A 27,197-nucleotide genomic window follows, 5' to 3' on the forward strand; every position below is an offset into this window, starting at 1 on the left:
ACGGTGCTGGTTTCCGCCCGCATCTCCCTCAGGCCGGTGACCTGAGCCCCTTCCCGGGGCGGACGGTCCCAGCGCGCAGGTGTTCTGGGCAGGAGTCCTTCCTCTTTCGTGGGTCATTTTTGTTGGCTTCGTTGTTTTCTCGTCGCGTTTCCAGAGCCCTTTGTAGAACATCGGTAAAAGTCGTGGAACAGAGGACGTCCTCGGCGAGCATTTTCTACCAGACAGCGGCATGTCTGCTCATTCTGGTTTTCTTAAAAAGGTTCACTTATTTATTCGGGACCGAGAGAGCGCGCGAGAACAAGCAGGGGGACGGGCAGAGGGAGAAGCAGGCTCCCCGAGCGGACGGCCTGGCGCCGGGCTCGATCCCAGGACTCTGGCCTCGTGACCCGAGCCAAAGGCAGATGCTTCACCCGCCGAGCCAGCGAGGGCCCCTTCATTCTGTTAATAGTGTCTTTTATTTGTCGTTTTGGTTTTTGTTATTACTATTTTTTATTTCTTTAAAGATTTTCTTTATTTACAGAGAGAGACACAGCGGGAAAAGGAACAGAAGCAGGGGGAGTGGGAGGGGGAAGCAGGCTCCTGCTGAGCAGAGAGCCCGACGCGGGGCTCGATCCCAGGACCCTGGGACCGTGACCCGAGCCGAAGGCAGAGGCTTAACCCACTGAGCCCCCAGGCGCCCCGGGTTCGCTACTGTTTTTGAGCACATTATAGTCTATCCCTCAGGTTTGTTTTTATTTTATTTCGTTTTTTTCAAACTTTATTTATTTGACAGAGACACAGCAAGAGAGGGAGCACAAGCAGGCGGAGCGGGACACGGACAGGCAGGCCTCCCGCCTTTCAGGGAGCCCGACGCGGGACTCCAGCCCAGGACCCCGAGATCTCGACCCGAGCTGCGGGCAGACGCTTAACTCGACGGAGCCGCCCAGGCACCCCTGTTTGCACGTTTACGAAACGGCAGCTGGACCGTGTTTATGTGCTGCTGCTTCTGGGCTCTGTCCCGTTCCCCTGGTCTGTGGGACCGTGCTTTTGCCAGTAGAATGCAATCTCCGGGCCTGCAGCTTTGGACGCAGGTCTGGGGTTCGATTGTGTGGACGCTGCAGCCTCGGGGTCTTTGTACACGGCGTGGCCTGTCCCCGTTCATTCCTGCCCGTGCAAATGTTACAGCCAGCTTGCGCGTTCTAGAAAAGCGGTGCCGGGGAGGCCCTTGGGGTCTTGCCGACTCTGTAGGGGATGTGGGGCTGTGTTCCCGTCTCACCGCTCGGGCGTCTTCCTGTCCATGAACACGGGACGTTCCTGTCCATGAACACGGGACGCCTCCCAGGGACCTGTGTCGTCCTGAATTCTTCCCGCCGCGTGTCGTGCTTTTTGTCGCGTGCGTCTTCCACGGTCTGGGTCTAGCCAGTCCCTGCGTAGTTCACTGGGCGTGACGCCCCCGTCCGTGGGGACGCCTTTCCAGACCCTCACGACGCTGTGTGGACACGCCGCGGATTGCGGCGCGTTGACGTGGCCCCTGCCCCTTCACCTGTATCGCCCCCCCCCCCCCCGTCGTGGGTGTGTGTGTGTGTGTGCACGCGCGCGTGCGCGGCTAGACTTGTTCGGGTTCTACATCAAAACTACAGCATCTGCCAAGTAGTGTGGCTCTTTGCAGTCCCGTGTGGACGGTTTTCTCTTTCCGCCTTGCTCCGTCGGCCTGGCTCGTGTCCCTGCCTCCGGGGCCGCGTACCGTCGACGTGCACACGCCAACGTGCTTGCCTTGTCCGTCCTTGGAGAAGCCGCTTGCCGCCGCGCAGCCTGCAGCACGGGCTTCTCGTCGACGGCTTAGTCGCACGGACGGCTCTTCCTCTGCGCTGCTGCTTGCGTGTGCGAACCACGACAGGCCGTTGAATTCCGTCCGTCTTTCTGAACCCGTTGAGTTGGTCCGTGACATTTTCCCTTCGTGCTGTGGATGTGGTGCCTTCGCGGACCCGTTTTGTGTGCGGACGCGACTTTCCAGGCCAGAAGGACGTCCCGCTTGGCGTGGCGTGCCCTCGGCCCACGTGCCGCCGAGCGCCGTTGCCGGGTTCTGTTGCCGGTGTTGGCGCCCGTGTCCGTGAGGCATGTTGTCCGGAGGGTCCTGGCACGGTCTCTCTCTCTGGCTCTGGACCAGGGCATCGCTGGCTTCCTGGGATGAGTGGGAAGCGGTCCCTCCGCCCCAGTGTGTGGAAGAGTTGAGAAGCGTTGGGGTGAGTTCCCTGAAAGTGGGGTCGACACAATGGTCGGATTAAAATGGCAGAATTCCTCTGAGCGCCCGACGTTCAGGGCCTCTCCTGTCAGGGGCTTTGACTCCAGATCCAGTCTCCCCCGAGTTCCGGGCGTGTGCAGATGTCCGACTTGGGTCCGACTTCCTGTCGCCGGGGTTCGTGTTTCTGGAGAGGGATCGTTTCGGCCCGGCCGTCCCGTGTCTCCGTCTGCCGTTGGCCGCGGACTGTCTTCTAACGCTGCTTCTGGGGCATCCGGAGCAATGCCCCACTGTCCGTTCCCGGGTCCGTAGTCAGCGTCTTCCCTCTTGTGCGTGGTCCAGCGGAGCTCAAGCTTTCTGATTCTGTTACGTTTCAGAAGAGCCATCGGGGTTTCGTTGCTCGTCTCGGCTTCCTCTCCTCTGTCGTGTTCCTCTCAGTCCTGTTTCCTTCCGACGGCCGTGCCTCTGCCAGCTTTGGGTTCAGTCTGTCCTTCCTCTTGGTCCTCGAGGTGTGAGCTTGCTCTGGGGTCTGTCTTGGCTTCAGGTCAGCACTTACAGCTGCGCGTGTCCCAGGAGCACTGCTTCACTTGTACCCGTGTCGTGTTTCCTTTCTTATTTGTTCGTCGGTATTTGTTAATTGTCCGTGGGGCTTTTCTTTTCTGATCCGATAGTTCTTGTTGAAAAACATTGTACGTATTTATTGACTTATTTGAGGTGGGAGAGAGAGAAGGAGCAGGGGACGGGCCGAGGATGAAACAGACTCCCAGGAAGCAGCAGCCCAACGTGGGGCTCGACCCCACGACTCCGGGACCGTGACCTGAGCCGAAGGAGACTTAAGGGACTGAGCCGCCCAGGCGCCCGAGATCCAGTCATTCTTTCACGGGATGTGTTTGAACTTTCGCCGTTTTAGGACTTTTCCAGTGTTTGGTCTGTTGCCGATTGGGGACTTCCCAGCACCGCGGTCAGACGGGATCCCGTGAAATCTGTGCAGACGTGAGGGCTCGCGTGTCGTCCGTGCTGGGGAGCGTCCTGCGTGCTCAGGAGGGGAAGGCGGGTGCCGTGGCGGGCGGAGGCTTCCGTCACCGCGTCCTCGTGGGTTTGTCACGTCCTTTCTGTCCTCACGCGCCTCCTGTCTGGCTCCTCTGTCCCGTACGGAGCGTGGGGTATGGAAGTGCCGGCTGCCCTAGCCTGGCCCGCCGTCTCCCTTGCGTTCCGTGAACACGGTATAGCTCAGTGGTTCTGAACGTCTTGTTTGATTTTGTTTTTTTTTAGTTTTCAGTACGCAGACGCTGCCCGTTTTTTGTTGGATTGATAACTTTTTCATTTGTGAGGAGCCCTTGTGGTCGGTGCGGTTTAGGTGTTTCCTACTGTCCGTGTCCGGTTTCTCATCGCGTGTTTATAGAGATAGGATTGACTTGGTTACGCGGACCGGGTATTCGGTGGCCTGGCTTGTTCATTCACTAGAGTTTGAGGACATAGTTTGGTACGTCTTGTGGGATTTCCTGTGTAGCCGATGGCGTGGTTCTCCAACTGAGCTAACCTTATGCGCCCGTTCCCCCGGTGGTGACTTTCCTGTTCTTGTCCTGTTTGTCCCACAGAGCAGCGTCTCCAGAATGCTGCGGGATCGTAGTAGTCAGGCCTGCCCCGTTCTGGGCCCGTGCGAACGCAGGTGTGGGAGAAACACCCGCCCTGGGTACGGAAGGAGACTCTTGCCGGCGCGTCCTACCGCCTCGGGAGGTGCGGGCGCCCCACGGAGCGCGCGACGCCTGCGACCCCTGCTTGTCTCCTCAGCCCCCGAGAACGGGCTAAACTCTGAGACGGCGAAAGGCGCGTTCTGCAGCATCGTGTCGGCCAGGAAAGGGGGGCCGTGTAGATCCTGGCAGGTGAAGGAAAGACAAAACCAGTGCGTGCTGCGTCCCGGGGACGACAGGGACCAAGAGCCCAACTTGAGGCTTTCGTACTCGCAGTTGTCACGGACTCACGAAAGAGTCTGCGAGAACAGGACACGGCGAGCGCTTCCCTTTCAGGCCGACGCCTCCCGTCCGCGTCAGGCTGCGCGTGCGTTCTCTTGCTGTCTCTGTGAACGTGTACCTTTGCGATCCTGTCCTCCCGAAGACGCGGGAGAGCGCGTTCCTGAGGCAAGGTCTTTCCTGGCACACGTGTCCGTGTGCGGCTCCTCCGTGCGGGACCCGGTGGGTGTTGCCGTGGCGTTCTCGGTGGCCGTGAGCCAGCCTGGGCTAGCGAATTCTCGGTGATGAACATAGTGTCATGGAGGCCCACGGTGCAGGGGTGCGGTGCTGCGTGGGCACGGGTCCTGCACACCCGCCATGGCCCTCGAGGACGCACAGTGTCCGCACACCCTGGGTGGGTCACACTTGAGTGGACGGGAGGGAGCCTTGGGTCTGGGGGGTCGTGGCCCTGGTTCTCTCACGGCGTCCGTTGCTGGTCCTCCTGACGTGGCCGCGGCCCGCTAGGGAAGGTCGCGCTGTTCCTGGGCCAAGCGCTCTCGAGGGACCCTCAGGCTCCACCGTCTGTGTGTGTGGTCCCAGGTTCTGCCAGCCCCGGGTCTCACTGTCTCAGTGATCCTGGGTCCCGCCATCTTTGCACATGACTGCGGGTTCTCCCGTGGCCCCTTGTTCGGCTGTGTATACCTTTGACCCCTGGTTTGGGGCTACACTCCTTGTTCCCTGCGAGGCTGTGCTGGTTTCTGTCCTGCTTCTGATGAGCCCCAGGCACCGCCCGCCGCTAAGGACAGGGAGACCTGGTCACCTGTCCCGGGGGACTGACTTCCCCCAACCTTGCCGGTCACCGGCTTGAGCTCCCCATCTCCGTTCTGGGCTCTGATCGGTGGGGGCGGGTGATGGATCCCGCATAGCCCTGAGACACAGCCCTTGGGATGGGCTTCACAGCAGCTTTCTGTCCCCTGGACACTGGTGGTGCGTGGCCGTGGCTGCAGCACGTGGACTGGGTGTGTCAGGGTGGGGCGGGGACATGGTCAGGCACACGGACGGGGTCGCAGGTGCAGGGGAGGCCGGTGCGGCGTAGGAGCGCTGGGCTGAGGACCCGGCGGGCATCAGAAGGTCCTGCTGGGGTCTCTGTCCTGCGGCAGCAGTGCGTGTCGTGGGGTCCGTCCTCCACGCCTCGGGCCCTGGTGGTGACCGGCATTCGGAGCGGTCGCTTGCTGGCCGTGCTGCCTTCGTCCCGCGCTGCCGGGGTCCCGTCGTTCGTTCGGCCTCCGGCGGCCAGCGCTTCCGGCTCGTCACATCCCACTGTCTGATTGCAGGTGCAGGAAGGACCCTCGGGGGGCCGGGAGGCCGGTGGGAGCGGACCCCGGCGACGAGGGCGGCGTCCGTGCAGGAGGCTGCGGAACCAGGCTGGCCAGTTCGTCTCCGTGGTGACCGTCTTCGAGGTGATGGCCAGCAGGAGGCGCTCCACCCTGGTCCTGACCCCTGCTGGGAGGGCCGCTCGGGCTGGGGGACCGAGACGGGCTCCTCCACATCAGGCCAGGCATGGGCCAGCTCGCACGTGGGTCCTGGAGGCTTTCCTCCCTACACGGCCTGCCCGTCCAACCCCAAGTCCACTGGGACCCCACGGGACCACCAGGGCCCTCCCCTCCCCGTCCTGAGACGCCGTGTCCCATCCTGGTCCCGAGACACCGTGTCCCCGCCCCGTCCCGAGACACCGCATCATCTCTGTCCTGACACGCGGCGTCCCCTCGCCATGCACAGACACGGCACCCGCCTCCTTGCGTCGGGCTCCGTGTCCCCCCCTGCGCCATGGCGTTGAAGCCTCCCGCCTGGGAGGGAAGGTCTGTCCCCTGCTCTTCCTTCCGGGGGTGCCCCTTCCAGGGGGGAAGCCCAGCTCCCCGCCCATTGTCTCGGGTGACCAGGAACATCTTCTGGCTGTAGCAGGGGGAGCCCTGTGGAGCCCAGATCTGTGGGGTACGGAGGCCATGAAGACGTGGTGGGGAGGGGCACACACCCGTGTGCCGTGGGGTCTCTCCTGTGTGGCCCCCGTTCCCGTCAACCATGTTGGACTGGACAGTGCCCCATGTACCGGCCCAGGGCCACGTCCTGGCCCATCTCTCGGGCTTCCGGGGCGGGGTGCAGCCCCATCACAGCCTCCTTTGATTTTAGGCACAGGGAACGCCCTCGGGGGGCCAGGATGCCAGCGGACCCAGCACCCGCCGGCGAGGGCGGCCGCCGCGGAAGCACCGCAGGAAGAAAGTGGCCATTGCCACGGAGGTGACCCTCTTTGAGATGGTCGCCCTGGGGAAGAACTCCGTGCAGGTAGTGCCCGCGGAGGGGGGCTGTGGCAGGGCAGGCATGGTGGGCGGCAGACAAGAGGCCCTCCTGTTGCGGCTTCTCCACGGCCACACGGAGGCCAGAGGCCAGGTGTCCCGGCAGAGTCACGGCTGTACTCACCGCGGCCTTGTGCTGCCTCACCGTCCAGCTGTCACGTACGCCCATTGCTGGTGCGTGCCCGTCATGTGTGTGATCAGACATGCGTGTACGCATCCACGAGTGCTCTCTGCTGCCCGTTCACAGCTGACCGCACACACGTGCTCACCGCTGCCCATCCCACACACCTGATGACATACACACACACACACACACACACACACCGCTGCCTGTCACTCACATCTAATCACACGTACTTACCGCTGCCCGTCACGTACCTGATCGCACACACGTGCATTACTTCCCGTCACACACATTTAATCACACACGTGGTCACCACTGCCCGTCCCACACCTGATGGAACGCACACCGCTGCCCGGCCCACGCGCCTGCTCGCACACGCACGTACACAAACGAGTGCACACTGATGCCCCCAGACGTACCTCATCTCACACATAGACACGGGCTCGCGCAATTCACCTCACACATGCACACGGACGAGGGCTCACCACCGCCCGTCACACGCACCTGGTCACACGCACGCTTGCACACAAGGGCTCCCCGCGGGGTCCGACGCATGATCTCGCGTGTCCTCACGCTGGCCGGCCCACACCCCCCATCACACGGGTGCTCACCTCTGGCTTTTGCCCCAGCAGACGGCTGTCGAGGAGTGGGTGCGGTCCTACAAGGAGGACCGGGAGCTGGCCTTGCTGGACCTCATCAGCTTCTTTGTCCAGTGCTGTGGCTGTGAAGGTGAGCCGGGCTCCTGGACGCTCGCGGGCGCCACCCCACGAGGCCCGCTGGGCCTGCCCGTCCTGTCCACGCAGGGTTGTAAGAGAGACTGGGCGGCCGGGCTTTTCCAGAGGCTTTTTTAGGGAGGAGACTTGCCTCTGCGAGCGCTGTGACCTCAGAGCAAAGGCTGACTGCCCGAGCAGAGGTCCGTCCACGTCCTGACCCCAGGACCTCAGGATGTGACCTCGTAGAGGAGGACCTTTGTAGGCGTGAGCAGTGAGGTGGTCTTCGGGTGGCCCTAGTCCTGTGAGACTCGGTCCTCGTAAGAGCAGGGACACGGGGGCCTGAGGGGTTCAGTCTCTTAAGCCTCTGAAGCTCGTGTTCGGCTCAGGTCATGATCTCTGGGTTCCGGGATCACGCCGCAAGTCAGGTCCGCGCTCCGCGGGCGTCTGCCCGACACTCCTGCTGCCTTTCCTCCTGCTGCTCCTGCTCCTGCTCGCTGTGTCTCTAAAATAACTACATAAAATCTCAGAGGAAAAGAGGAGGGACAGACACAGAGGAGAAGCCACGTGAGGACGGAGGCACAGATGGGGGGGACGTGGCCACCAGCCTAGGGACGCCCGGAGCCCCAGGGCCGGGAAGAGGCAGGAAGGTCCCTGCCCGGGAGGCTCAGCTGTCTCCCAGTTGGGGGTCGGTGTGCGTGGGCTTTGCCAGAGGGCCACACTGTGGTCCGTGGCAGTTCCGTGCCTCCTGCCTGGCGCCCATGGAACGGCTGAGCGCTCCCCCAGCCATGTGCAGGGGGGGACGAAACTCTCAGAGCGTGAGGATCCCTCGGGGGAGAGCGTGAGGATTATAGCGGGGAAGCGCCAACCCCCGTGGCCACACGCGTGGACGTGGGCCTCACAGTGCTCGGGGAGACATGCAGATGCCTGGGGCCACATGGGCTGTGCACGAAATGTCCAGAACGGCATGTCCGCGGGCAGGCGGGGCCTCCGTGCTTCCTGGGGCCGCGGAAATGAGAGGGGACCACCCACGTGGGGGGGGTGGAGGCTGTGGCGACCGGCGACCACGGCATGTGTGTGCACCACGGAGGTCCGTACCGTGAGGGAGTCGGCGTACTGTGTCGTTGTCCGTCCGCCGTCGGCACCAGCAAACAGCCAGGGCCTCCCCTCCCTCCGGACCCTGACGCAGCATCTGTGGGGACAGGACCTGCCTCCGGAGAAGGTCCAGTGGTGTCCGGCCGGGCGCCCCGAGGGTGCGTCACGGAAGCCCCGTGGCGACAGACACGCAGGGCACGGTGCCTGCGGACCCCAGCCGCCAAGGCTGCGTTCAGCGGCTTTGCCGTCCTCTCTGGGGAACGAGGCGGCGAGCCCTGGGACGAAGCGGGTTGGCTTGAAGCGCGTTTCCTTCTTCCTCTCACAGGGATGGTGACGGCCGAGTTGTACCAGAGCAACGAAGGCAAGAACGTGGTGCACAAAATGACAGAGAAGTTTGACCAGGTGGGACGGGCTCCGTGCACTCCGGGAGCCTGGGGCCTGAGGTCGGTGCCCTGGACCCGCCAGGCCCGTGGGTCTGCCGTCAGGCGGGGGGCGGGGGTGGCACGAGCTGAGACGTCTCCATCTCCCGGCCAGAAGCTGTCCTCCTGTGCTTGCCCGCGAGGAGAGGCTGCCCGGGGCTTCGCAGGCAGGACCACGTTTCTTTATAAAGAAACCCGTGAACCTGAATCAAAGGTGGGACTCTCTGTCCTGCCCGGAAAAATGTGGCTATAAAACGGTACTCAGGTGGCCGCCGTGGAAGGGAAGACACAGGGCGAGGCTGGCGGGTGCCCAGACACGGCCTGTGCCCATCCTGAACTCCTCCCCGCGGTGGGAGGACCGTGGTCCTGAACTTGGTGCTCACCGTGTTCCTGTGCTCGGGCTCTGGTGCACGCAGGGTCCTGCTCAGGCCAGTCGCACTCGGCTGGCTTCCAGCTCCGGGCCCGGGAGCCACCGTGCTCGGGGCGGCGTCTGTGCGGCTCTTCTGTCCCGGGCACACACGATTTCAGGAACACTTTGTATACACGTGATTCCCGTCAAGTAAAGGTCCGTGTCGTGGCCGTGGAGTGTTCCATCGCATGTGTGTGCGTGCCTCACGTCCCCATTCTGCTTCAGACAGCGTTCCGGTGGGTTTCGGGCTCGGTCTGTGTGTGGCCGTGGACGTGTGTGTCTGTGGGTCCAACTGCACGTGGCCCCGTGTTTGCGTGTGACAAAGGGTCCGAGTGTGTGCTCGTTCTGCTTCGTGCGGTGACGCCGATGAGTTCTCGCGGCCTCTCCACATGTGTGTTAGGTTGTGGGTCCGCACCCCCGTCCGTGTCCGATGCCGCGTCCCGTTTTGCTAGTCTCCTCATCGTGCGCACGGTTCAGGGCCCCGGGCTGCCAGGGAGCTCACGCCTCGTTGCATGGAAAGGCGGTTTTCTCTGGTTTCTGACGCTGTTTCCGTTGTGGTAAAGGACCCCCAGCTTACAATTTGCTGTCTCAACCCTCTCGAGCGCACAGCTCAGGGGCACCGAGTGCATTCACGCTGTTGTGCAACGGTCTCCACCATCCGGCTCCAGAACGTTCCATCTGCGCAGCACGAAGCTCTGTCCTCATCAGACACTGTCCCCATCTGCGTCCCCCAGCCCCAGGCCCACCGTCTACTGTTTGTCTGTGTGGATGGGGCTCCCTACGGACCCCGTGTACGTGGAGTCGGGCAGGGCTGGTCCTTCTGGGTCCGGCTGATGTCCTCCAGGCCCAGCCACGTCCCCGGGTGCAGCACGTCCTTCCTCTTCAAGGCTGTGACCTCGGCCACGGTGCGTGTGGCTCGTACGTTGCTGACGGACTCACGTGAACAGACGTGATACCTACCAAACTTCTCACAGCCTCAAATACTTAATAAGTGTCTCCAGAAAGTCTTGGGAATCAAGTCCGTGAACGGTGACTTTTTCCTTTAACTTTGTTTGTAACAACGTCCAAGCTAAGGAAAGGGGGGACACAGAAACCGCTCCCGTGTTCAGCCACTAGTGCTCTCCCGGCTTCACTCTGCCCATCCGTGCCTGCACGTGTGCCTCTGTGCTGTGCCTGCACACGCGTGTGCGCGGTCCATGTGAGCGAGCCAATGCACGTGTGCGCTGTCTTTCTCTTAGGCCCCATGCATGCGCATGGGCCTCTGCCGTGCATGCGTGTGTATGTGGTCCATGTGAGCGGGTGATTACACATGTGTGCGCTCTTTCTCTTATCCCCCGTGGACACGCGTGTGCCTCGGTGCTGTGCTTGCACACGTGTGTATAGGGTACGCACGAGTGAGCGATTGCATGTGTATGCACTCCCTTCCCCTTTCCACACGCATGCACGTGTGCCTCTGTGCTGTGCTTGCACACGTCTGTGCACGGCACGTGAGCGAGAGCATGCGTGCACACGTGTGCTGTCTGCAATTACCCCCCCATGCACGCACTCCTGTCTCTGCCTCGCACGCACACGTGTGTATACTCTGCACCTGAGTGAGCGAGGACCTTGTGCCTGTGCACGTGGGCGTGTGTGTGCAGGTCCGTGCTTGTGCACACGTGTGTCTGCCCCTCTGTGCGTGTCCACGGTCACTTGTGAGGGGCCGCAGACTGACCCGGGCCCTGGCTGTGTCTGGAGCGTGACAGTGAGCACGCCCGTGTGACCGTGGTGCTGTCCTTTCTCTGCACTCCGAGCTGCCGGAGGACAGCGTCCGTGTGGGGTCAGCACATATTACCATGCCTGTCTCCGCAATGTCCGTCCCATTCTGTTTCTGTCCCATGCAGGGTCCAGCTAAGGACGCCACGGGCCACTTAGCGGTCTGTCCCAGAGCTCTCTGGAAGCCCGCGCGTTCGGCATGTGGGAGAGCCCAGGCCCGTAGTAGAGGAGGACGCCTCTCCTTGCTTCTGGCCTCAGTGTCCCTGAACGTAGCTCCTTCCTGGGGAGCACTCAGCACGGCTGACTCCGTTGGGCCTCTTTCCTCAGAGAGCCCCCAATGCCAGATCGGGGTCCCATTCAGTCTCCCCCACCTCAGGAGCAGCACTGGGGGCTTTGCTGACCCCCGGACACGTAGAGAAATGCTACAGCGTGCAGGGCCCACCGCGGGAGGGGTGACACGCACGGCCATGGCGCTGGCCATAGGGAGCCATGGCCGCGGAGCGTGAGAGGCTCCGACGCTCCCGAGTCCTCTGTGCGGACTGGGGTGTCTGTGCCATGGCGTCTCCCCGTTCTGGCCTCTAGAGATGACACAGTGCATGCTCAAGTGTCATTTGAGTCCACGAAGGGGCCGAGGGCCACAGAGAGTCTGTCCGCGCCCACACGAGGGCATGGACGTAGGGGTGTCCGTGGGCTGTTTCTGTAGGGGTAGACCCTTCGTGCTGTTGACTGCTCAGAACCACCCCCCCCACCGGCACCCCCCACGGGCCTCGGCCTCTGGGATCCGCCAGGGGAGGTGGACCGGCTCCGGTGCCCCGTGCCACACAGCCCGTCCTGCTGGGACCCGCCGCGGGTCTGGGGACGAGGGACTTCACCGGCACATCTCGTCTGTCCCTGCAGGAGACCGGGCTGTATTACAAGAAGTTTCTGGCGTACCCCTGGATCCTGACCATCATGTGGCCCGAGAAACTGGTAACACACATTCCGGAGTTTACGCATGGGGTAGTTCTGTGTGGTTTCCCAGCCCGCCAGAGGCCGGCGAAGCCCCGGGTTAGTTCCTGGGCCATTCTCAGCATGGGGTGGGCGTCTTGATCACCACCAAGGGGCTGCGGCCACATGCCCGGCTCCCACGAGAGCCACACTGAGCTGGCCCTGGGGACAGGGTTCTGCCGGCACCGGGTGGGCAGACCTCACCGTGTCCAGCCTGCAGTGAGGCAGGGTTCGACCAGACCTGACCCCGTTCTGTCCACACTGAGTGCGGTAGAGCTTCACTGAGTGCGGTAGAGCTTCCCGGTCTTGTCTGCAGCAGGATAGGACTTGAGCACTCAGTCCACGCTGGGGGCACTTGGGTCCCACGGCGTGCTGCTTCAGATGAGAGCACCGGGCTCTGCACTGCGGGACCTGTAGGCCTGACCTGTCCTGCAGAAGTGAGTTCATCCAGTGAGTTCTGTCTACACTGGGACATTTAGACCGGAGCAAGTTCTGTCTACACTGGCACGTTTAGACCTGACAGTGTTCCTTCTATCCTGTGTTACGGGAACTGAATTTTCTGTCTGCACTGGCACATGTAGGCGTGATCATGTTTTGTCTATACTGTACCATAGAGTCCTAATGTGTTCTGTCTACACTGACACATGTAGACCAGAGTGTTTTGTCTACACTGGGACATTTAGACCAGAGCATGTTCTGTCTACACTGACACATGTAGACCAGAGTGTTTTGTCTACACTGGCACATTTAGACAAGTTCCTATTCTGTCTACACTGTGTCATGGAGATCTGTGTTGCATCTCCATTGGGACATTTAGACCGGATTATGTTTCATCTACACTGGCTTGTTTAGACCTGACTGTGTTTTGTCTACACTGGCACATTTAGACAAGATCCTATTCTGTCTTCACTGTGTCATAGAGACCTGTGTTCTGTCTACACTGGCATATTTAGACAAGATCCTATTCTGTCTACACTGTGTCATGGAGATCTGTGTTGCGTTTCCATTGGGACATTTAGACCGGATTATGTTTCATCTACACCGGCTTGTTTAGACCTGGTTGTGTTCTGTCTTCACTGTGTCATGGAGACCTGTGTTCCGTCTATAGTCGCACATCAGACCTGACCGTGTTCTGTCTGCACGGGTGGGATCTTGTCCCACCTACACTGGCACATTTAGACCCAACCGTGCTCTCCGTAGTCTCTGCTGTAGTGTGCGTGTTGTCGTCATGGGCACTGTTGATATGACCCAACCAGTCAGGGCTTCTGTGACCGTCGGTGTCGGGGTGGAGAAGGGTGTTGTGGGGCACCGTGTGGCTGGCCTGTGACCCAGAAAGTGCAGGTGTCCTGTGGGCTGGAGATCCACCTGGTGCCCTCCCATCACTCATTCTCACCATCCTGGCGTGCAGACGAGGTACAGTGGATGCGAGCACTTCACAACGAGGGCACGGGAGGTTTTCTCACAACTGCACGGACTGAGCAGTGAGGACTGACCTTGCAGAACCCGTTAGTGACCCGGTATAGCCTCGGAACGCGGCGGGTGGGTGGTTCGGGACATGTTGGTAACTGCTTAGTGACCCGGTCTAGCCTCGGAATGGGGGGTTTCGGGACATGTTTGTAACTGGTTAGTGACCCGGTCTAGCCTCGGAATGGGGGGTTGCGGGACATGTTTGTAACTGGTTAGTGACCCGGTCTAGCCTCGGAATGGGGGGTTTCGGGACATGTTTGTAACTGGTTAGTGACCCGGTCTAGCCTCGGAATGGGGGGTTTCGGGACATGTTTGTAACTGGTTAGTGACCTGGTCTAGCCTCGGAATGGGGGGTTTCAGGACATGTTTGTAACCCGGTTAGAGCTCTGGCCTCACCTCTCAGGGACTGACTGAAGGTGCAGAACTGGCGTCAGGCGTGAGGCGGGGGTGAGCTGGCTTGTTGGAGCAACTGCCCTCCCCCCCAAGTCTGATCGCCAGTCCCTGGCAGGGCACCCCTCCCCTTCACATGGCAGCAAATGGGGAGGGGTCAGCCAGTTGGGGGAGCATGGTGGGAGCCAGTGGCGGGGACTAGTGCAGAGGGAGTGATGTGTAGGAGGGAAAGTGTATGGGGCATGGGGCACACGGGTCCCAGCACGGAGGAGGAGGGTTGTGCCCACAGTGCACTGGGGAAGGTGAGGTGCGGAGTGTGGGGGCCCCGGCATGGGGGATGGCCCAGTTGGTAGGGCGCGGTGTGTGGGACACGGTTGTGCACCATCTCGCGGGTCCCTGCTTGCATGGGGGAGTGTGAGCTTGCATGGGGGAGTGTGAGCGAGGCAGGGAGCTGTGAACGCAGCCCCACACCCTGCGGAGTTGCGGATGTGGGCCATGGGGAGGGCACAGGGCCGCACGTGGGGGTAGAGCGTGACAGGTGTGCAGCGTGCGAAGAGCGCAGAGCTGGGGCATGTCCGGCCCTCGGTTACCCTCTGGGCATCCCCAGGCTGGGCACTTGGCATCATCCCCCTGCTGGGTTCTGGCCTCCAGCCTCAGCCTCCCTGCAGGGCTCACCGTCCCCGAGGGGTCTCCCGCAGGCTGTGCAGGTGACTCAGACTGTCCGTATGCATGACAGACGCCAGGCTGAAGAGGGTTCCCCTGAGGAACCCCTTCCTGTGCAGGCGCAGAGCAGCGGGAGCCGGACTGTCTGCTGACTGGCCTGCTGGGCCCCCGAGGGACAGAGGCCGCGAGACTGACGGGCGGCGGGGGTGCGGCGAGCGCATCCGCAAGCCCGCAGGGTCTCCTCCCTTCCCGACTCCCCGGCTCGTCCCGGAGTTTCCCGGGAGCTCAGGGAGCGGCGAGGCTGCCAGGAGCACCCGTCGGCACCTCCGCGTCGCAGGGAGTGTTTCAGGCCCTGGAGTGAGCCGGGACCGGGCAGAACCGGGGCGAGGGTCCGACCCGTGCCTGCCCGCTGTCCTCTGGGCTGCCCTGAGCGCCCGGAGACCCGGCTCCTGCCCACACGAGGGTGTCCGCCCAGGGGGTCCTCCGGAGCAGACAGGGGGACCCTGCTGGGTGTGCTATGTGACCCCAGGTTCCGGTGTCAGGGCGATGGGTCGCCGGGTCGGTGCGCAAGTCTGAGCCCAGCCGGCTGCAGGGTCCAGAGAGCAGGGGTCACTGTGCTGACTGCGGATATGGGCGCCCCCAGTGCGGGAATGGGGGTGGGGGACCCCGGGGTCGGACTGGACATGTGACCCTCACCCCCCGCCACCCTGGGGCTGGAGCTCGGAGACATGGAGTCAGCCTGGGTCAGAGTGGACGTGTGACCCCTCCCCCAGGAGCAGGGTCTGGGAGATTGGGGGTCACTCTGGGTCAGAGTGGATGTGTAACCCCCCAGGAGCAGGGTCTGGGAGATTGGGGGTTACCCTGAGAGTGGACGTGTCACTTCCTGTAAGTGCAGGGTCAGCGTGTGCTCATGTGACCCAGGGTCCCCTGTCTGGGAGCAGAGCTCCATATAGTGATGGTGGGATGGGCCTAGACCGGGCCCGGCATCTCACCCCTTTTCCCGTGTTCTTGTCTTGAACACAGCAAAGCGACTTTTACCCCATCGTGGGGCCGGGGCCCTTCTGGAAGAGGTTTCGGGTGAACTTCTGCGAGTTCACGGAGCTGCTGGTGCACCAGACGCACTCCTCGGTGCTGTGTGATGGTCACCTCATGGACACGGTGATCGGCATGCTCAGTGGCCTCACAAACTCGGCCGTGTACAGCCTGCGGCACACCAGCTCCCTGGCCGGTGAGACGCTGCATGGGGCCCCTGCCCGGGCTTTTGCTGACTTGCAGGGCAGGCTGGGGCCGTGGGGGCAGGGACCAGAGGACATGGGGGTAGGGGACATGGGGCCAGGACCCACAGGGGCAGGGGCCAGGAGACACAGGAAAAGGGCTGTGGGGCTAGGGCAAGGGCCCTAGGGCCACAGACATGGGGGCAGGGGAGATGAGACACAGAGGCAGAGGCCGTGGGACCAGGGGCACGGACTGTGGGGGAAGGACCATGGGACACAGAGCCGGGAGCCACGGGACACGAACACAGGGGCAGGGGCCTCAGCCTGGGCTTCTGCTGTCCCAGGGCCAGTGTCCACACCCGGGCCTGCCCTGTGCTGGCTTGCAGGGGGCAGAGGCTGCTGGCCGGGTGGTCAGCAGGAGCTGGAGGGGATGGAGAAGCCATGGAGGGACGTTTGCTTCACAGAGGGACTGGGTGGCGAGGGGCACAGAGCTGTCCCTGTACATGTTCCACAGCAGAGGCCGAGGCGAGGCTGACGTTGGAGAGAGGGTGGGCTCTTCAGTCCCAGGGCCGGCCCCTCAGGTGCGTCCTGTACCTCTGTCCCCACGAGAGACCCCAGGCCAGCCCACACGCTCATGTCTTGTCCGTCTGTCCCCATGAGAACCCCCAGGGCTGGCCCTCCTGGGCATGTCCTGTTTCTCCTGGACCAGGAGTGTTAGGTTTTCTAAGTGAGTAATTCTACAAATCGGGTTATTGGTTGGGTGTCAGTGCCTGGTGTATCTTTTCCACGAACACGTGCGGAGCGGTTAGTGCCAGCTTCTCCCCCAATGGACGCTGAGCGGTCGGTGCTGACTGGGGGACTTGCTCGGAGGCCCGAGGTTAGAAGTCCTGTGCGTTTTGCCTCCTTACGGGAGGTGCAGCGGCCGTGGACGCAGCCGTCTGCGGAGTGATCCTCACACAGAAACGTTTGTAAGGGCGTGTCAGGGTCTCTGCACGGACCCGTTGGGAACCCCGAAGAAATCCGGAGTTTGTGACAGGAGACTGTGGAGGGATGTGTCCCCCGGGGACTCCGGTCCCGTGCCAGACAGGTCCCTGAAGATTTAGGGCTCTTCCCGTGTGTGTGTCAGGGTGTCTCAGCCTCCCAGTGGCTCCGTGGGTCTCGTTCCCATGTCTGGGTCTTCAGGGGACACAGGGTGCATGGTGCCACGTGCCCTGGAACAGGGGCGGGGGGGCGTCCTGCACATGAACTCCGACCTTGGACTGCTGGTCCTGAGACGTCACGTGTCCCGGTTGCGGCAAGGTTCCTTGGGCGTTTGCAGCCTGCCGAGCTGGGGTTGTTCAGCTGAAGCCCGGTTCCGCTGTGGTCCTGGCCCTGTGTCCCTCTGAGGTCATTTCCCACCTGGTGGAATTCTGCCCGCTCGGGGCACAGACATGACCTTGCCGCTGGAAAGGTCGTGGGGTGTGTCCACGCCCTGGGCACGCTGAGATGTGTTCTGGGGTCCACATGCACAGTCATCATGTGGGGGTAACCGTACGCAATCTTGTGACCCAGCAAGGGGCAGGACGCAGCAGCCTTCCCAGCTCCCCGACCTCCCAGCTACCCCCAGACCCCCTCTGAGTGCTGCAGAAGGGTCCCTCCTGTGGGAGGTGGAGCCCAGCCCCAGGGTCACAGCCCCACTCTGCTGGCAGCCATGAAGCTGCTGACGGCGCTGGCCAGCGTGAACCAGGGCATCTGCACGGGCAGGCGCACGGCCCAGCGGCTGTACGAGATCGAGAGCATCACCAAGCTCAAGGGGAGGCACAAGTACTACATGGAGCTGCTGGACCAGCGCAGGCACCAGGTGCGGGAGCGTGGGGGGGGATGCAGGGGTGCGGAGGGGGCTGTGTGCAGGGGTGGGGAGGGAGGGAGGGAGGAGGGGGACCCGAGTACTACATGGAGCTGCTGGACCCGCGTAGGCACCGGGTGCGGGAGCGTGGGGGGATGCGCAGGTGGGGCCGGTGGAGGTGTACAGGGGCAGGAAGCATCCAAGCCTGGCCCGCCCACCTTGCTCCCAGGCCCCGCCCCTTGCTCCCCAGCCCCGCCCCTTGCTCCTCTGCCCCGCCCCCTTGCTCCCCGGCCCCGCCTTCTTGCTGTGGATCGGGGGCCCTCCCCAGCCCAGGCTGCCGCACAGCGTGTGCGTGTCTAGTCGGTCCGGGGTGCGGGGGGGCGGCTGTGGCCACGACCTCGCGTGGTCCCCAGGACTGGGGAGTCTTCGGGGTCAGGGTCTGCGCACCACTCGCCAGCACGCGGGGGCGCAGAAAGCAAGGTGCGGTGGTTCCGCATCGCATCGGGGCTCCAGGTCCCCCTGGCCTTCCTGTGGGGGCGGCCCCGGGGACCCCTGGACACTCTCAGGCGGACTCCACGCCTCTGGCTCCGCTATGTTTCTGTTCTGCTGTCCCTGAGGTTTCAGCGCACACAGACTGCGTTTACTGTGTCCTCTGTGTGCCCCGCCCGCCCTCTGACCCCCACCTCGCCCTCTGCGTCCCTCCTCCGCGACCTCTGTGCTCCTCTTCCGTGTCCCCTGGGTCCCTCCTCTGCGCCTCCTGTGTCCCTCGGCCCTCTGATCTCTCTCCCTTCTGTACTCTCCCCCCTGCACCTGCTGGGTGCCCGTGTCCCTCTGCCGTGTCCCTGTGCCCCTCCTCCGCGTCCTCTGGTCCCCTGCCTGCACCACGGCGCACAGGGGGTCCCCTTCTGGGGACATCTACGTGCATGGGGCTCCGAAACCCGTCCGCGAGGACCGTGGCTCCTGCCCTGCTGGGTGCCCCTGCACAGGTGCAGCCCGCCGACCCTGCCCTGTGCCCCACCGACGCCTCGCCTGCACGCCTTCACCCCCGCCCCCGCCCTCACTCACCCACTCACTCCTGCCCTCACCGGCCCCCCCATCACCCCTGCCCCACCGTCCCCAACCCCCGTCCCCTCCTGCGGCTCACCTGCACATGTGCCCCCTGCCCCCATCCCAACACCCCTTCCCCCGTCCCCTGCTCCATACATCCTTTGTCCCCAACCCCACCGCTCGGCCCGTCCCCCCGCCCCCACCCTGTGCCCCGTCTCACCCACCTCTCACCCTGTCCCCCTGTTCTCGCTCTCCCGTTGTCTTGTCACCCCTGTGGTTCCGCCCCCACCCCTCATCCGTTCCCTCTTCACGCTCAGCCCGTCCCCCCGTCCCCCTGCACCCCCAGCCCTCAGCCCGTGGCGTCTTCACTCCTGCCCCCAACCCCTGACCTTCACCGGCCCCCTCCCCACGCCAGCCTCTCACCCCGGCACCCCGGCACCCCGGCACCCCCCTCACGCCACTGCTCACCCCGTCACCCTTCACCCCTGCATCTCGCCCCACCCTCACCCTGTCAGCCCATCCCCCGTCGCGACCCTCCCCCGTAACCCCTTCACCCCTCCCCCATCACCCGTCACCCTGTCCCCCAGACCCCGGTCCCGTCACCCCACCCCTCCCCCCTTCAAGCCCCTCACCCTGCACCCTTCATCCCCCGCGCTGACCCCAGACCCGTCACGCCCAGCCCCCATTCCATGGCTCCGTCCCACTTCACCCCTGCTCCCCACCCTTGTCTCCTTCCCCTTCGCGTGTTTGCCCGCAGCCGGCACCCCTGTACCCCCGCCCCTGGCCTCCTAACCTCCCCGACCTTTCAACCCACCTCCCCCCTTTAGCCCCCGAGCCTTCGCCTCTGCCTCACCCCTTCCCCGATGTCCCGCACCCACACCCTCTCTCCCGCCAGCCTCACCGCATCATCCCTGCCCTGTAGGCCCGTGCAGCGGCACGGCGGGCTCCGACCCGGGCAGGCGGGGCGGCCGCGGTGCTGTGCGCGCACGTGTGTGTGTGCAGGACTCAGATGCCTGACAAGGGGCGATCCGCCCGGAGGCCGTGTGCGGGCTTCCCGCGCGCCGGCTTCCCGCGTGCCGGCTTCCCACGCACCCGCCGCAGCTGCCCGGAGGCCGCAGACGCCCGCTCCTGGCCCACACGTCTGCGCTTCTGATCCTGCAGTTCCAGAACAAGCCCGTGGCCATCGACAACATCATCTGTGCGCTCTTCAAAAGGACGTTTGTGCCCCGCTACCGGTAAGGGTGGGCCTCGGTGCCATGCGTGGACCCGCGGGTCCCGTCACCCAGGCCGTGCCTCGGCCTCGCTCGGCATCACACAGACGCGTGACCCCACCGTGCGGGTGATGGTACGTGGCCGTCGGTGACGCGGTCGCTTCGCTTCTCAGTGACATCAGCTCGGACATCCGTGTGATCTGCATGGGGGAGCTGGGTTGCTGGGTCAGGCTGTACCCAGACCTGTTCCTGGACAACAACTACTTGAAGTACATCGGCTGGATGCTGTACGACAAGGTGCGCGGGCCCCGCCGCTCCGCCCCTAACCCTAAGCCCCGGGTCCGTTCTGAGCGTGCGTCGTGTTCTCACTCCCACGACGGAGAGGAGCGGCGTCCACACCGGACGACGTCTCTCAGAAGATGAGACGTTGCTAGCTGCGTGGGTACAAGTGGCACGTTTCTCTGCTTAAAACCAAAGTCTTGCACGGGTGCCGGGCTGGGTCGGTCAGGGGAAGGTGGGACTATTGGTCTTGGGGTCCGGAGGTTGAGCCCATGCTGGGCATGGAGCCTTGGGGGGAAAATCCAATACAGATGCTCAAAGCGCTTTCAGCTGTGGGCGCGGAGTTAGCTCGTGGGGCCACACAGACAGCCCAGACCGGGCAGCACAGATAGCACCTGTTCCTTCCTCTCAGTCCTGGGGGCTGGGAGTCGGTATCCAGGCAAGGCTGATGTTGGGGGTCTGAGACCCAGGCAGGGCTGAGGCTGGGAGTGTGAGACCCAGGCGGGACCAAGGCAGCTTCCCCCCGTGGCCTCTCTCCCTGGCTCGTGGACCTGTCCTCTCCCCGCGTCCTCACGGGGTCGTCCCTCTGTGCGTGTCTGCGTCCTGCTCCCCTCTCCTCGTGAGGACCCCAGTCCTGTGGGTTCGCCCCCGCCCCCGCGAACTCGCTTTCCAGCCGAATCCCTTCTTTGAGGGCCCCACCTCGACGTACGGCCCCGTGCTGAGGTCCTGGGGTGAGGGTTTCAACGTGGGACTGGGGGCCGCCCCGTGCAGACCCCAGCAGGCGTGTTTCTGCACTGGTGGGGCCGCAGACCCCTGTGTCCCGCCTGGAATGCTGTGGGCCGGGGGCCGGTCTGCAGTGTCATGGAAGTGGCCTTCCCGTCCGAGCACGTGCGGGGAGGCTGCCCTGCGCCGTGACCGGCGCCCGTTCTCTGCCACAGGACGCGAGCGTGCGGATGAAGTGCATCCTGGCCCTGAAGGCGCTCTACGAGAAGAGGGAGTCGGCCATGAAGCTGGGCCTTTTCTTCTACAAGTTCAAGGTGCGTGAGTGTCTCTTCTCCGCGGCTGCTTCCTCTGCCGGCCGCCGCCCGGTCTCCCCGTCCCCGAGCCTCTCGGTGGACGTGTGGACGTCCGGCAGCCGTTTGCTGGCCCAGAGTGCCAGCGCGTCTCAGCCCGACGCTCGGGAGCTGCAGGTTCTCTGGGGTCCGAGCCCGGGGCCGAGCACTCACGCTTCACAGCACACTGGGTGACGTGGCCCCGGCAGCTGGGTTCTCTGCGTGCGGGGCTGAGGCTGGAGCACGGGCACACCCCGAGCGGACTGGTTGGGGTGCTGCCCTCTAACCTGTTGGTGCAGGAATGGGAGGGCTCGGCGCCCACCATTCTGGCAGGGGAGCACGTCTTTGCTCGGTCCGGGGTCCCCTCGCAGAGGTTCAAACCTGCTCCCGGACTGCGGGTCGGTAGTCAGGTTCCTGGGATGACGTGCGGGTGCGGCCCGCTTTGTTCCTGAGTTTGGGGACCCCGCCGTCACCCGGGACGCTGTTCTGAGATACCACCGCCCATTGTGCAGGATGGCCAACTGTCGGTCGGTCGAGGACCCCACCCCAGGACCCATGGCTGGACGGGAGGGGGGTCTCGGAGGTGGCCAGGGAACGTGGAGGGCCAGCCCGCGTGGCGGGGGCCGCCCCGTGGGGCATCTCATCCCTGGGGGTGTCGGGGGAACCAAGTGTTTCTTGACCGTGTCAGGGTCCCCAGCGGAGTCTGACCGGAAGCCAGCAAGGCAGACCAAACAGGGCCACGCATGCCCGTGTATACAGACGTCTCCCCTGCCCTCGGAGCACGTCCAGGACGCGGAGGCCCCCGGAAGAGGGATCTGACGCCTGAGGAAGAGAGGGAGCCAGGGAAAGATGGGCGCCCAGTCCTCTCCGCTGTGTGGTGGGACCTCAGGACGCGCCTTGCCTCTGGGTGCAGGGAGGCCCCTGCCCACGAGGGGGTGAGGGCTGCTGCGGGCGACCGCCCCGTGCCGCCTGTCCCACACCGCCCACCGTTGCCCACGGCCGTGCAGCTTGAAAACCGTGCCGTGCGAGGGGCGGACCTGGGACAGCACGTCCTGAGCCCCGAAGGGCACGGTTGTGTCCGAGTGGCAGAAGCTCCTGGTCCTGGTTCCGTGAGCCCTGTGGGGCAGTGTGTGGCCATGTTTGGAGATGGGGTCTCCGGTCCGGCCGTATCACGTCTGCCGGCTCTAGGGACAACCGCGTGCCCTGCCCCGTGGTCCTCACTTTGGGGACAACCATGTGCCCTGCCCCGTGGTCCTCACTTCCACGTGGTGGTTCCCCGTGTCTGTGGGAAACGTAGAATCAACAGGTGGAGAGCACTGAGTGGAGGCCAAAAGCCCAGCAACAGATGCCCCAGTGCCCACGGGGAACGGAGGGCCTCCTGGGGGTGGTGGCGCGTCCCCACGGAGCAGGACAGCGTGGTGCCAACCCCATGCGTCAGCCGGTTGGGACCCACCGCCATGTGTGGGGTGGAGGTCATGCCGCATTGTCTGCTGCGCCTCATAGGAAAGGAGCGACATGTCGTCTCGTTGCCTGGATGGGGACACGTTCTATGGAGCTGCCACCCCGGGCAGGGCTGGGATGTGGACGGCCGTCTTTGGGCGACTCTGCTTGGCCTGCGGAACTGGTGGAGGCGACCAGGCAGCGCTTCCCTTAAGCCTGGAGGCCCTGGGCTTCTGGCTTCAGCGTCTGTGTGTGCATTCCCCGTCCCGGTCCGTCTGTACTGGCGGGGACAGCTGGGGACACTGGGAACATCCGGGGACACTTGTCCGCACCGGTTGGAGGCGGGGGCTGGAGTCTCAGGGCACCGAAGGCACAGCTGCACGCCTGCACGAGGTCACAACCCAGCCCCGACGGCTCCGTGCTGCCGCAGGGAGAGGACATCTGCCCCCCCACCCATGAGCCAGCCCCAAGTCCGGGGGGCCGCGGGGCCGGCTGTGCTGGGGGTCGGGAGAGGGTGCTGCTGGTGCCGTCTGCGTGGGCCTGGTGGCCCTGGCCTCTGGGGCGATCGGTGGCGGGCCGTGTGCTGGCGGCTGACTCGGGCTGTCAGGTGCCTCTGAAGGGGCAGTCCGCCCTGTGGGTGGGGGTCGTGGTGCCCTGGGTCCCACGGACGGCACTGCAACGAAGCCCGTTCGTCTTGGGGTCTCTCCACAGAAACGGATCCTGTCGATGACGCAGGACAGGCAGCCGGAAATCACATCCGAGTGCATGCAGCTGCTGAGGCTCATATCCGAGTGAGTCGCCGTGCCTGCGCCGCGCACCCGCTGGCCGGAGGTCCCCGCGCCCCTTCTGTGCCCCTGCCGGCTGGAGGTTCCCGCACCCCGCCGGTGGGACGTCATCACGCCCATGCCGCGCCCCCCCCCCCCCCGACCCCCACTGGCTGTGCAGGGCCCGGAGCTACCAGGCTTGCTGGACGCGGAGGGTGGGGCCGTGGGGTCAGGCCGGCGGAGCGCCGTGTGGCTAAGGAGCCCTTGCCGTGCCTTTGCTCTTGTGTTCGGGTGTGTTGCGCTCTGGCTCGGTTAGAGACCGCTGCCTCCAGCGTCTTTGTTGGCCGTCCGTGGGGAGGGCCCGCTGGGTCACCTGTAAGGTCAGACCGGGCCTGGCTGGGCCCTCAGCAGTTGGGGTTCTGTCTGAGAGTCCCGGCTTCTCCCGTCGGCTCCTGGGCCTGGGTCGGGGCTCTGGGGGTGCCGAGGGGCTGATGTTCGGAGGTGGTGACCAGTGGCTGGGCCGGCAGAATGTTCTGGAAACTCGTGGGTCCTGGCAGCTCTTACGCTGGGACGATGGGCTCTCGTTCCCTCGGACGTCCCCCAACTGCACGACGCATCTCCTTGCTCAGTGAGTCACGTGTCATATGTTGATGTCAGCTGTGTCGGGCACGGGGCACGGGGACACGACCTTTTGCTTGGCCCCCATGCATAGATGCCCGGGCGAGTGCTGTGGGGACATCTTGAGCCCCGAAGGCTGGGGCCTGCCCGCGGTGCCATCGGTCTGCTCTGTGCTGAGGACAGAGGGGAACCAGGTGGACGTCGGCCCCTCATGCAGCGCTGCCTCCCACCGCAGCCCAGAGGGACACTGTCCCAGCTGGAGACCGGGCACCGGGCTTCCTCATGCTGCGCTGTGGTCCCACGAGTGCCCGGCTCTGCCGGCACCTGGCCAGACGCCCACATCCAGGAGTGGCAGGCAGGTGGCAGTTGGCGTAGCGTGAGATAGACCTGTACGGAGAGCAGCGTGGACCCCGGGGCGGTGGCCTCTGTCTCCTGTCCCGTGCAGCCTGGGTGGCCCAGGGTGGCGGCGTGGCCTGTCCTTGGTCTTCCCACGGCTGCTGTGTCCGTCAGGGTCCTCCAGGGAGACGGACCCGACAGGAGATGCGGGGACATGTGCATGTGGAGGGAGGCTCCTCGGGGGCGTTGGCTCAGGATCCCGGAGCTGGGACGTCCCCGGACGTGTGTGTGTGAGCTGGGGATGGAGCCCGTGGTGTGGCTCGTAGACGGCCAAGCGGATGGGCCTGGACCGTGGCAGGTGGCCCCGGGGTGTGTAGAGCGGGCGCTTTGGCTTAAGCTGTCCGCGTGGGAGGGGTTCCCTCCCAGCGCTGAGGGTGTGCGCGGGGCCGGCTGTCGGCAGCCACCTGGTTTTGTGAGGAAGTGGCAGCGGCGGGAGCATCGTGTCGACCTGATTGTTCGTGGTGGGGCAGGGGGCACCGTACGCCTGATTCCAGAAAGCCTGTGAGGAGTTCCCTGCAGAGATCTGCACGGGGGCGAAGCGGCTTGTCCTGCCCAGTGAGGTGGGCCGTGTCTCACCTGTCGAAGGCGTGTAGCCCACAAAGGGGAGGAAGTGTGTGTTTGCTGGGCCTTACCCCCAGCCGGGATACCCATCTTTTGTCGCCCTTGACCATCCTGCTCCCAGGCCTTCTGACGACACTTCTGCCAGCGCCTTGGGGGCCTTGTCGAGCCAAGTGCCCGGTCTTGGGGCCACACCTTGGCCTGAGTCCGTGGGCGGGCGGCCGATGACTGGGCTCGGTCGTGGGAGGAGCCTCTGGGGCAGAACCGCGTGGCTTTGGGACTTGAGCTTTGGATGGGGCTGATGTGGACCCAGCGAATGTGCTCCTTAGGTACAGTGTGCAAAGGTGAGGGTGAGCGCTCTGTCCCAGTCCCTCGTCTGGGGCTCCCGTGTCCTTGGGCCCCCCCCCACTCAGCCCAGACAGCGAGGCACACAGACGGCCTGCCCCGTTTCTGCTGGGTCTGGGAATGCCCACGGAGCCGCGTTGGCCGTCAGTCCGCTCTGCTGGGGTCAGGCGTGGGTTGAGTGGATGTGTTTGGATACAGGGTCACGCCGGTGGTGTCCCCCACCGACGTCCCCCAGCTGCTCCGCCCATGGGTGCCCGTGGACGTCTGCTGCTCCTCCATGTGGACCTCTGCGTGCACAGCTGCTCGGAGGGCGGAGGGTTGAGCTGATAGGTGGCCCAGGTGCACACGCAGGAGAGGACTCAGAATTTCCCCTAGTTTGGGGCTCATGGGCGGCTGGAGGGGAAGGAACCAACCCTAACCCTAGAGGCCGTGTAGGAGGCGGGACTCTCCAGGAATCCTGCTCACGTGGCAGTCTCATGTGGCCTCAGCTCACATCTGGGGACATGGGCTGCCCCAGGTGAGCTCAGGCTGATTGGGATTCCAGAGGGGCCACCTCTCGCGGAAGCTGAGGTCGGTGCCATTGGCCCAACAAAGAACCTCCGTTTGCTCTCGGGGACAGGTGTGTGTGGCAGAGCCCCGGGGGCACAGGTCTGTGTGGCAGAGCCCCGAGAGCAGAGCTCCGTGTGGTAAATCAAGCTCCGTGTGCCCAGCGTGTGTGGCAAAGCCCTGTGCAGGCCCTGGGCTCACGAGCGTCTCCCGCAGGCACTACGTGGGCGTGTTCTCCGCCATGGAGTACGTCTTCCTCTTCCAGTTTGTGTACGCGGCCTACAGGCCCATGGCCACCGCCGCGGGCGAACTCATCTGTAAGAGGTAAGGCAGGTGCCTGGCCACCCTGGGGCCCCTGATGGTGTCTCCAGGGCCGTGATGTCACCGTGATGTTGGAGGTGGGGTCCCCGTCCCGTGTCCCGTGTCCCACCAGCGGCAGATCTGCAGATGGGGATGGTAGGAGGAGGCCCCAGGACCCCAGAGAACAGCAGAGCCTGTGACCGGGGCTTAGACAGGACGGCAGGTGTGGGGCCCCAGGGGAGACAGTGGGGTGCACACGAGCGCGAGACGGAAGGACGCGGTGACCCAGAGTGTGGCACATGTGTGGGAGCGGACCAGCTTGATCCGTGTTGCACGCACATGCACACACGGATTGGTTTGAGGAGGTGGTAGTGGCCCCTGCCCCTGAGGTGCCCTGAAGGTCCCTTGAGGGTCTGAAGCCCCCTGAGGCCCCCTGCGCCCCTCTGAGGTCCTGTGAACCCCCCGAGGCCCCCCGAAGCATGCTCCATACCCCTGAGGGGCCTCTTGGGCCATCTGGCCGTCCTGCCCTCACGGGTGGGTCTGCGTTCAGGTGAAGGTCCCCCGCCTCTGGTCCTCTGGGGTTTGAGGTGCAGTGACGGGGTGGGGGGCGTCTGGTTGTGGTTCCCTCCCCAGTGGTGGCCCGAGCTGACAGTCCGCTCGGACAGACCGAAGTCAGCTCGAGAACTTTCCTCCGTGGTCTGCGTCCTGTCCCTGTGGCTCCCTGCTCTTCCCGCTCCCCGGGTCGTTGTGGACGGTGTGTGCAGAGGAGTGCACTGGAGTGCAGTTGGCCCGGCCCCGCGAGACCTGGGGCCCAGCCAGGCGCACGGGGTCACCCTCCACGTCAGCACCGGGGTCACTTTCTCTGATCTCCGTAGGCTCCTGGCCCCTCCACCCCACGAAGGTTTCTTTGCTCAAGAGCCCCCGGACGAGTTCGATAGAAATCTCCAGAACATGAAGGCGCTCATCGACTTCTACCTGCAGGGCGAGGTGAGGGCCTGGCCGCGTGGGGTCGGGGGGCAGGATGCCTGAGCCACGTGCGGGGCCCACACTCGTGTCCCGTGCCTGCGC

At 64.2% G+C, this 27,197-nt stretch overlaps 1 protein-coding gene across 8 annotated transcripts in view; it reads left to right on the forward strand.

The window, feature by feature from the left end:
* LOC131821561 (cohesin subunit SA-2-like) overlaps positions 1–27,197 on the forward strand; it is a 49,146-nt gene that overhangs the window by 2,992 nt on the left and 18,957 nt on the right. For 7 of the 8 annotated variants that reach the window (XR_009349943.1, XM_059157750.1, XM_059157749.1 and 4 more), the window contains exons 3-15: positions 5,502–5,627; positions 6,355–6,507; positions 7,272–7,371; positions 8,773–8,849; positions 11,925–11,996; positions 15,558–15,762; positions 17,437–17,588; positions 19,782–19,855; positions 20,005–20,128; positions 21,049–21,147; positions 23,314–23,393; positions 26,046–26,153; positions 27,005–27,116. Coding sequence is in view for 7 of the 8 variants with exons in the window: in XM_059157750.1 (XP_059013733.1) it covers positions 5,502–5,627; positions 6,355–6,507; positions 7,272–7,371; positions 8,773–8,849; positions 11,925–11,996; positions 15,558–15,762; positions 17,437–17,588; positions 19,782–19,855; positions 20,005–20,128; positions 21,049–21,147; positions 23,314–23,393; positions 26,046–26,153; positions 27,005–27,116 (1,482 nt within the window). In the remaining variant the exon portion in view is untranslated. The remainder of the gene's footprint in view (positions 1–5,501; positions 5,628–6,354; positions 6,508–7,271; positions 7,372–8,772; positions 8,850–11,924; positions 11,997–15,557; positions 15,763–17,436; positions 17,589–19,781; positions 19,856–20,004; positions 20,129–21,048; positions 21,148–23,313; positions 23,394–26,045; positions 26,154–27,004; positions 27,117–27,197) is intronic. The other variant, XM_059157745.1, reaches the window with a different exon arrangement.

This window comes from Mustela lutreola, chromosome X, assembly GCF_030435805.1.
Source record: "Mustela lutreola isolate mMusLut2 chromosome X, mMusLut2.pri, whole genome shotgun sequence".
Classification (NCBI taxonomy): Eukaryota; Metazoa; Chordata; class Mammalia; order Carnivora; family Mustelidae; genus Mustela; species Mustela lutreola.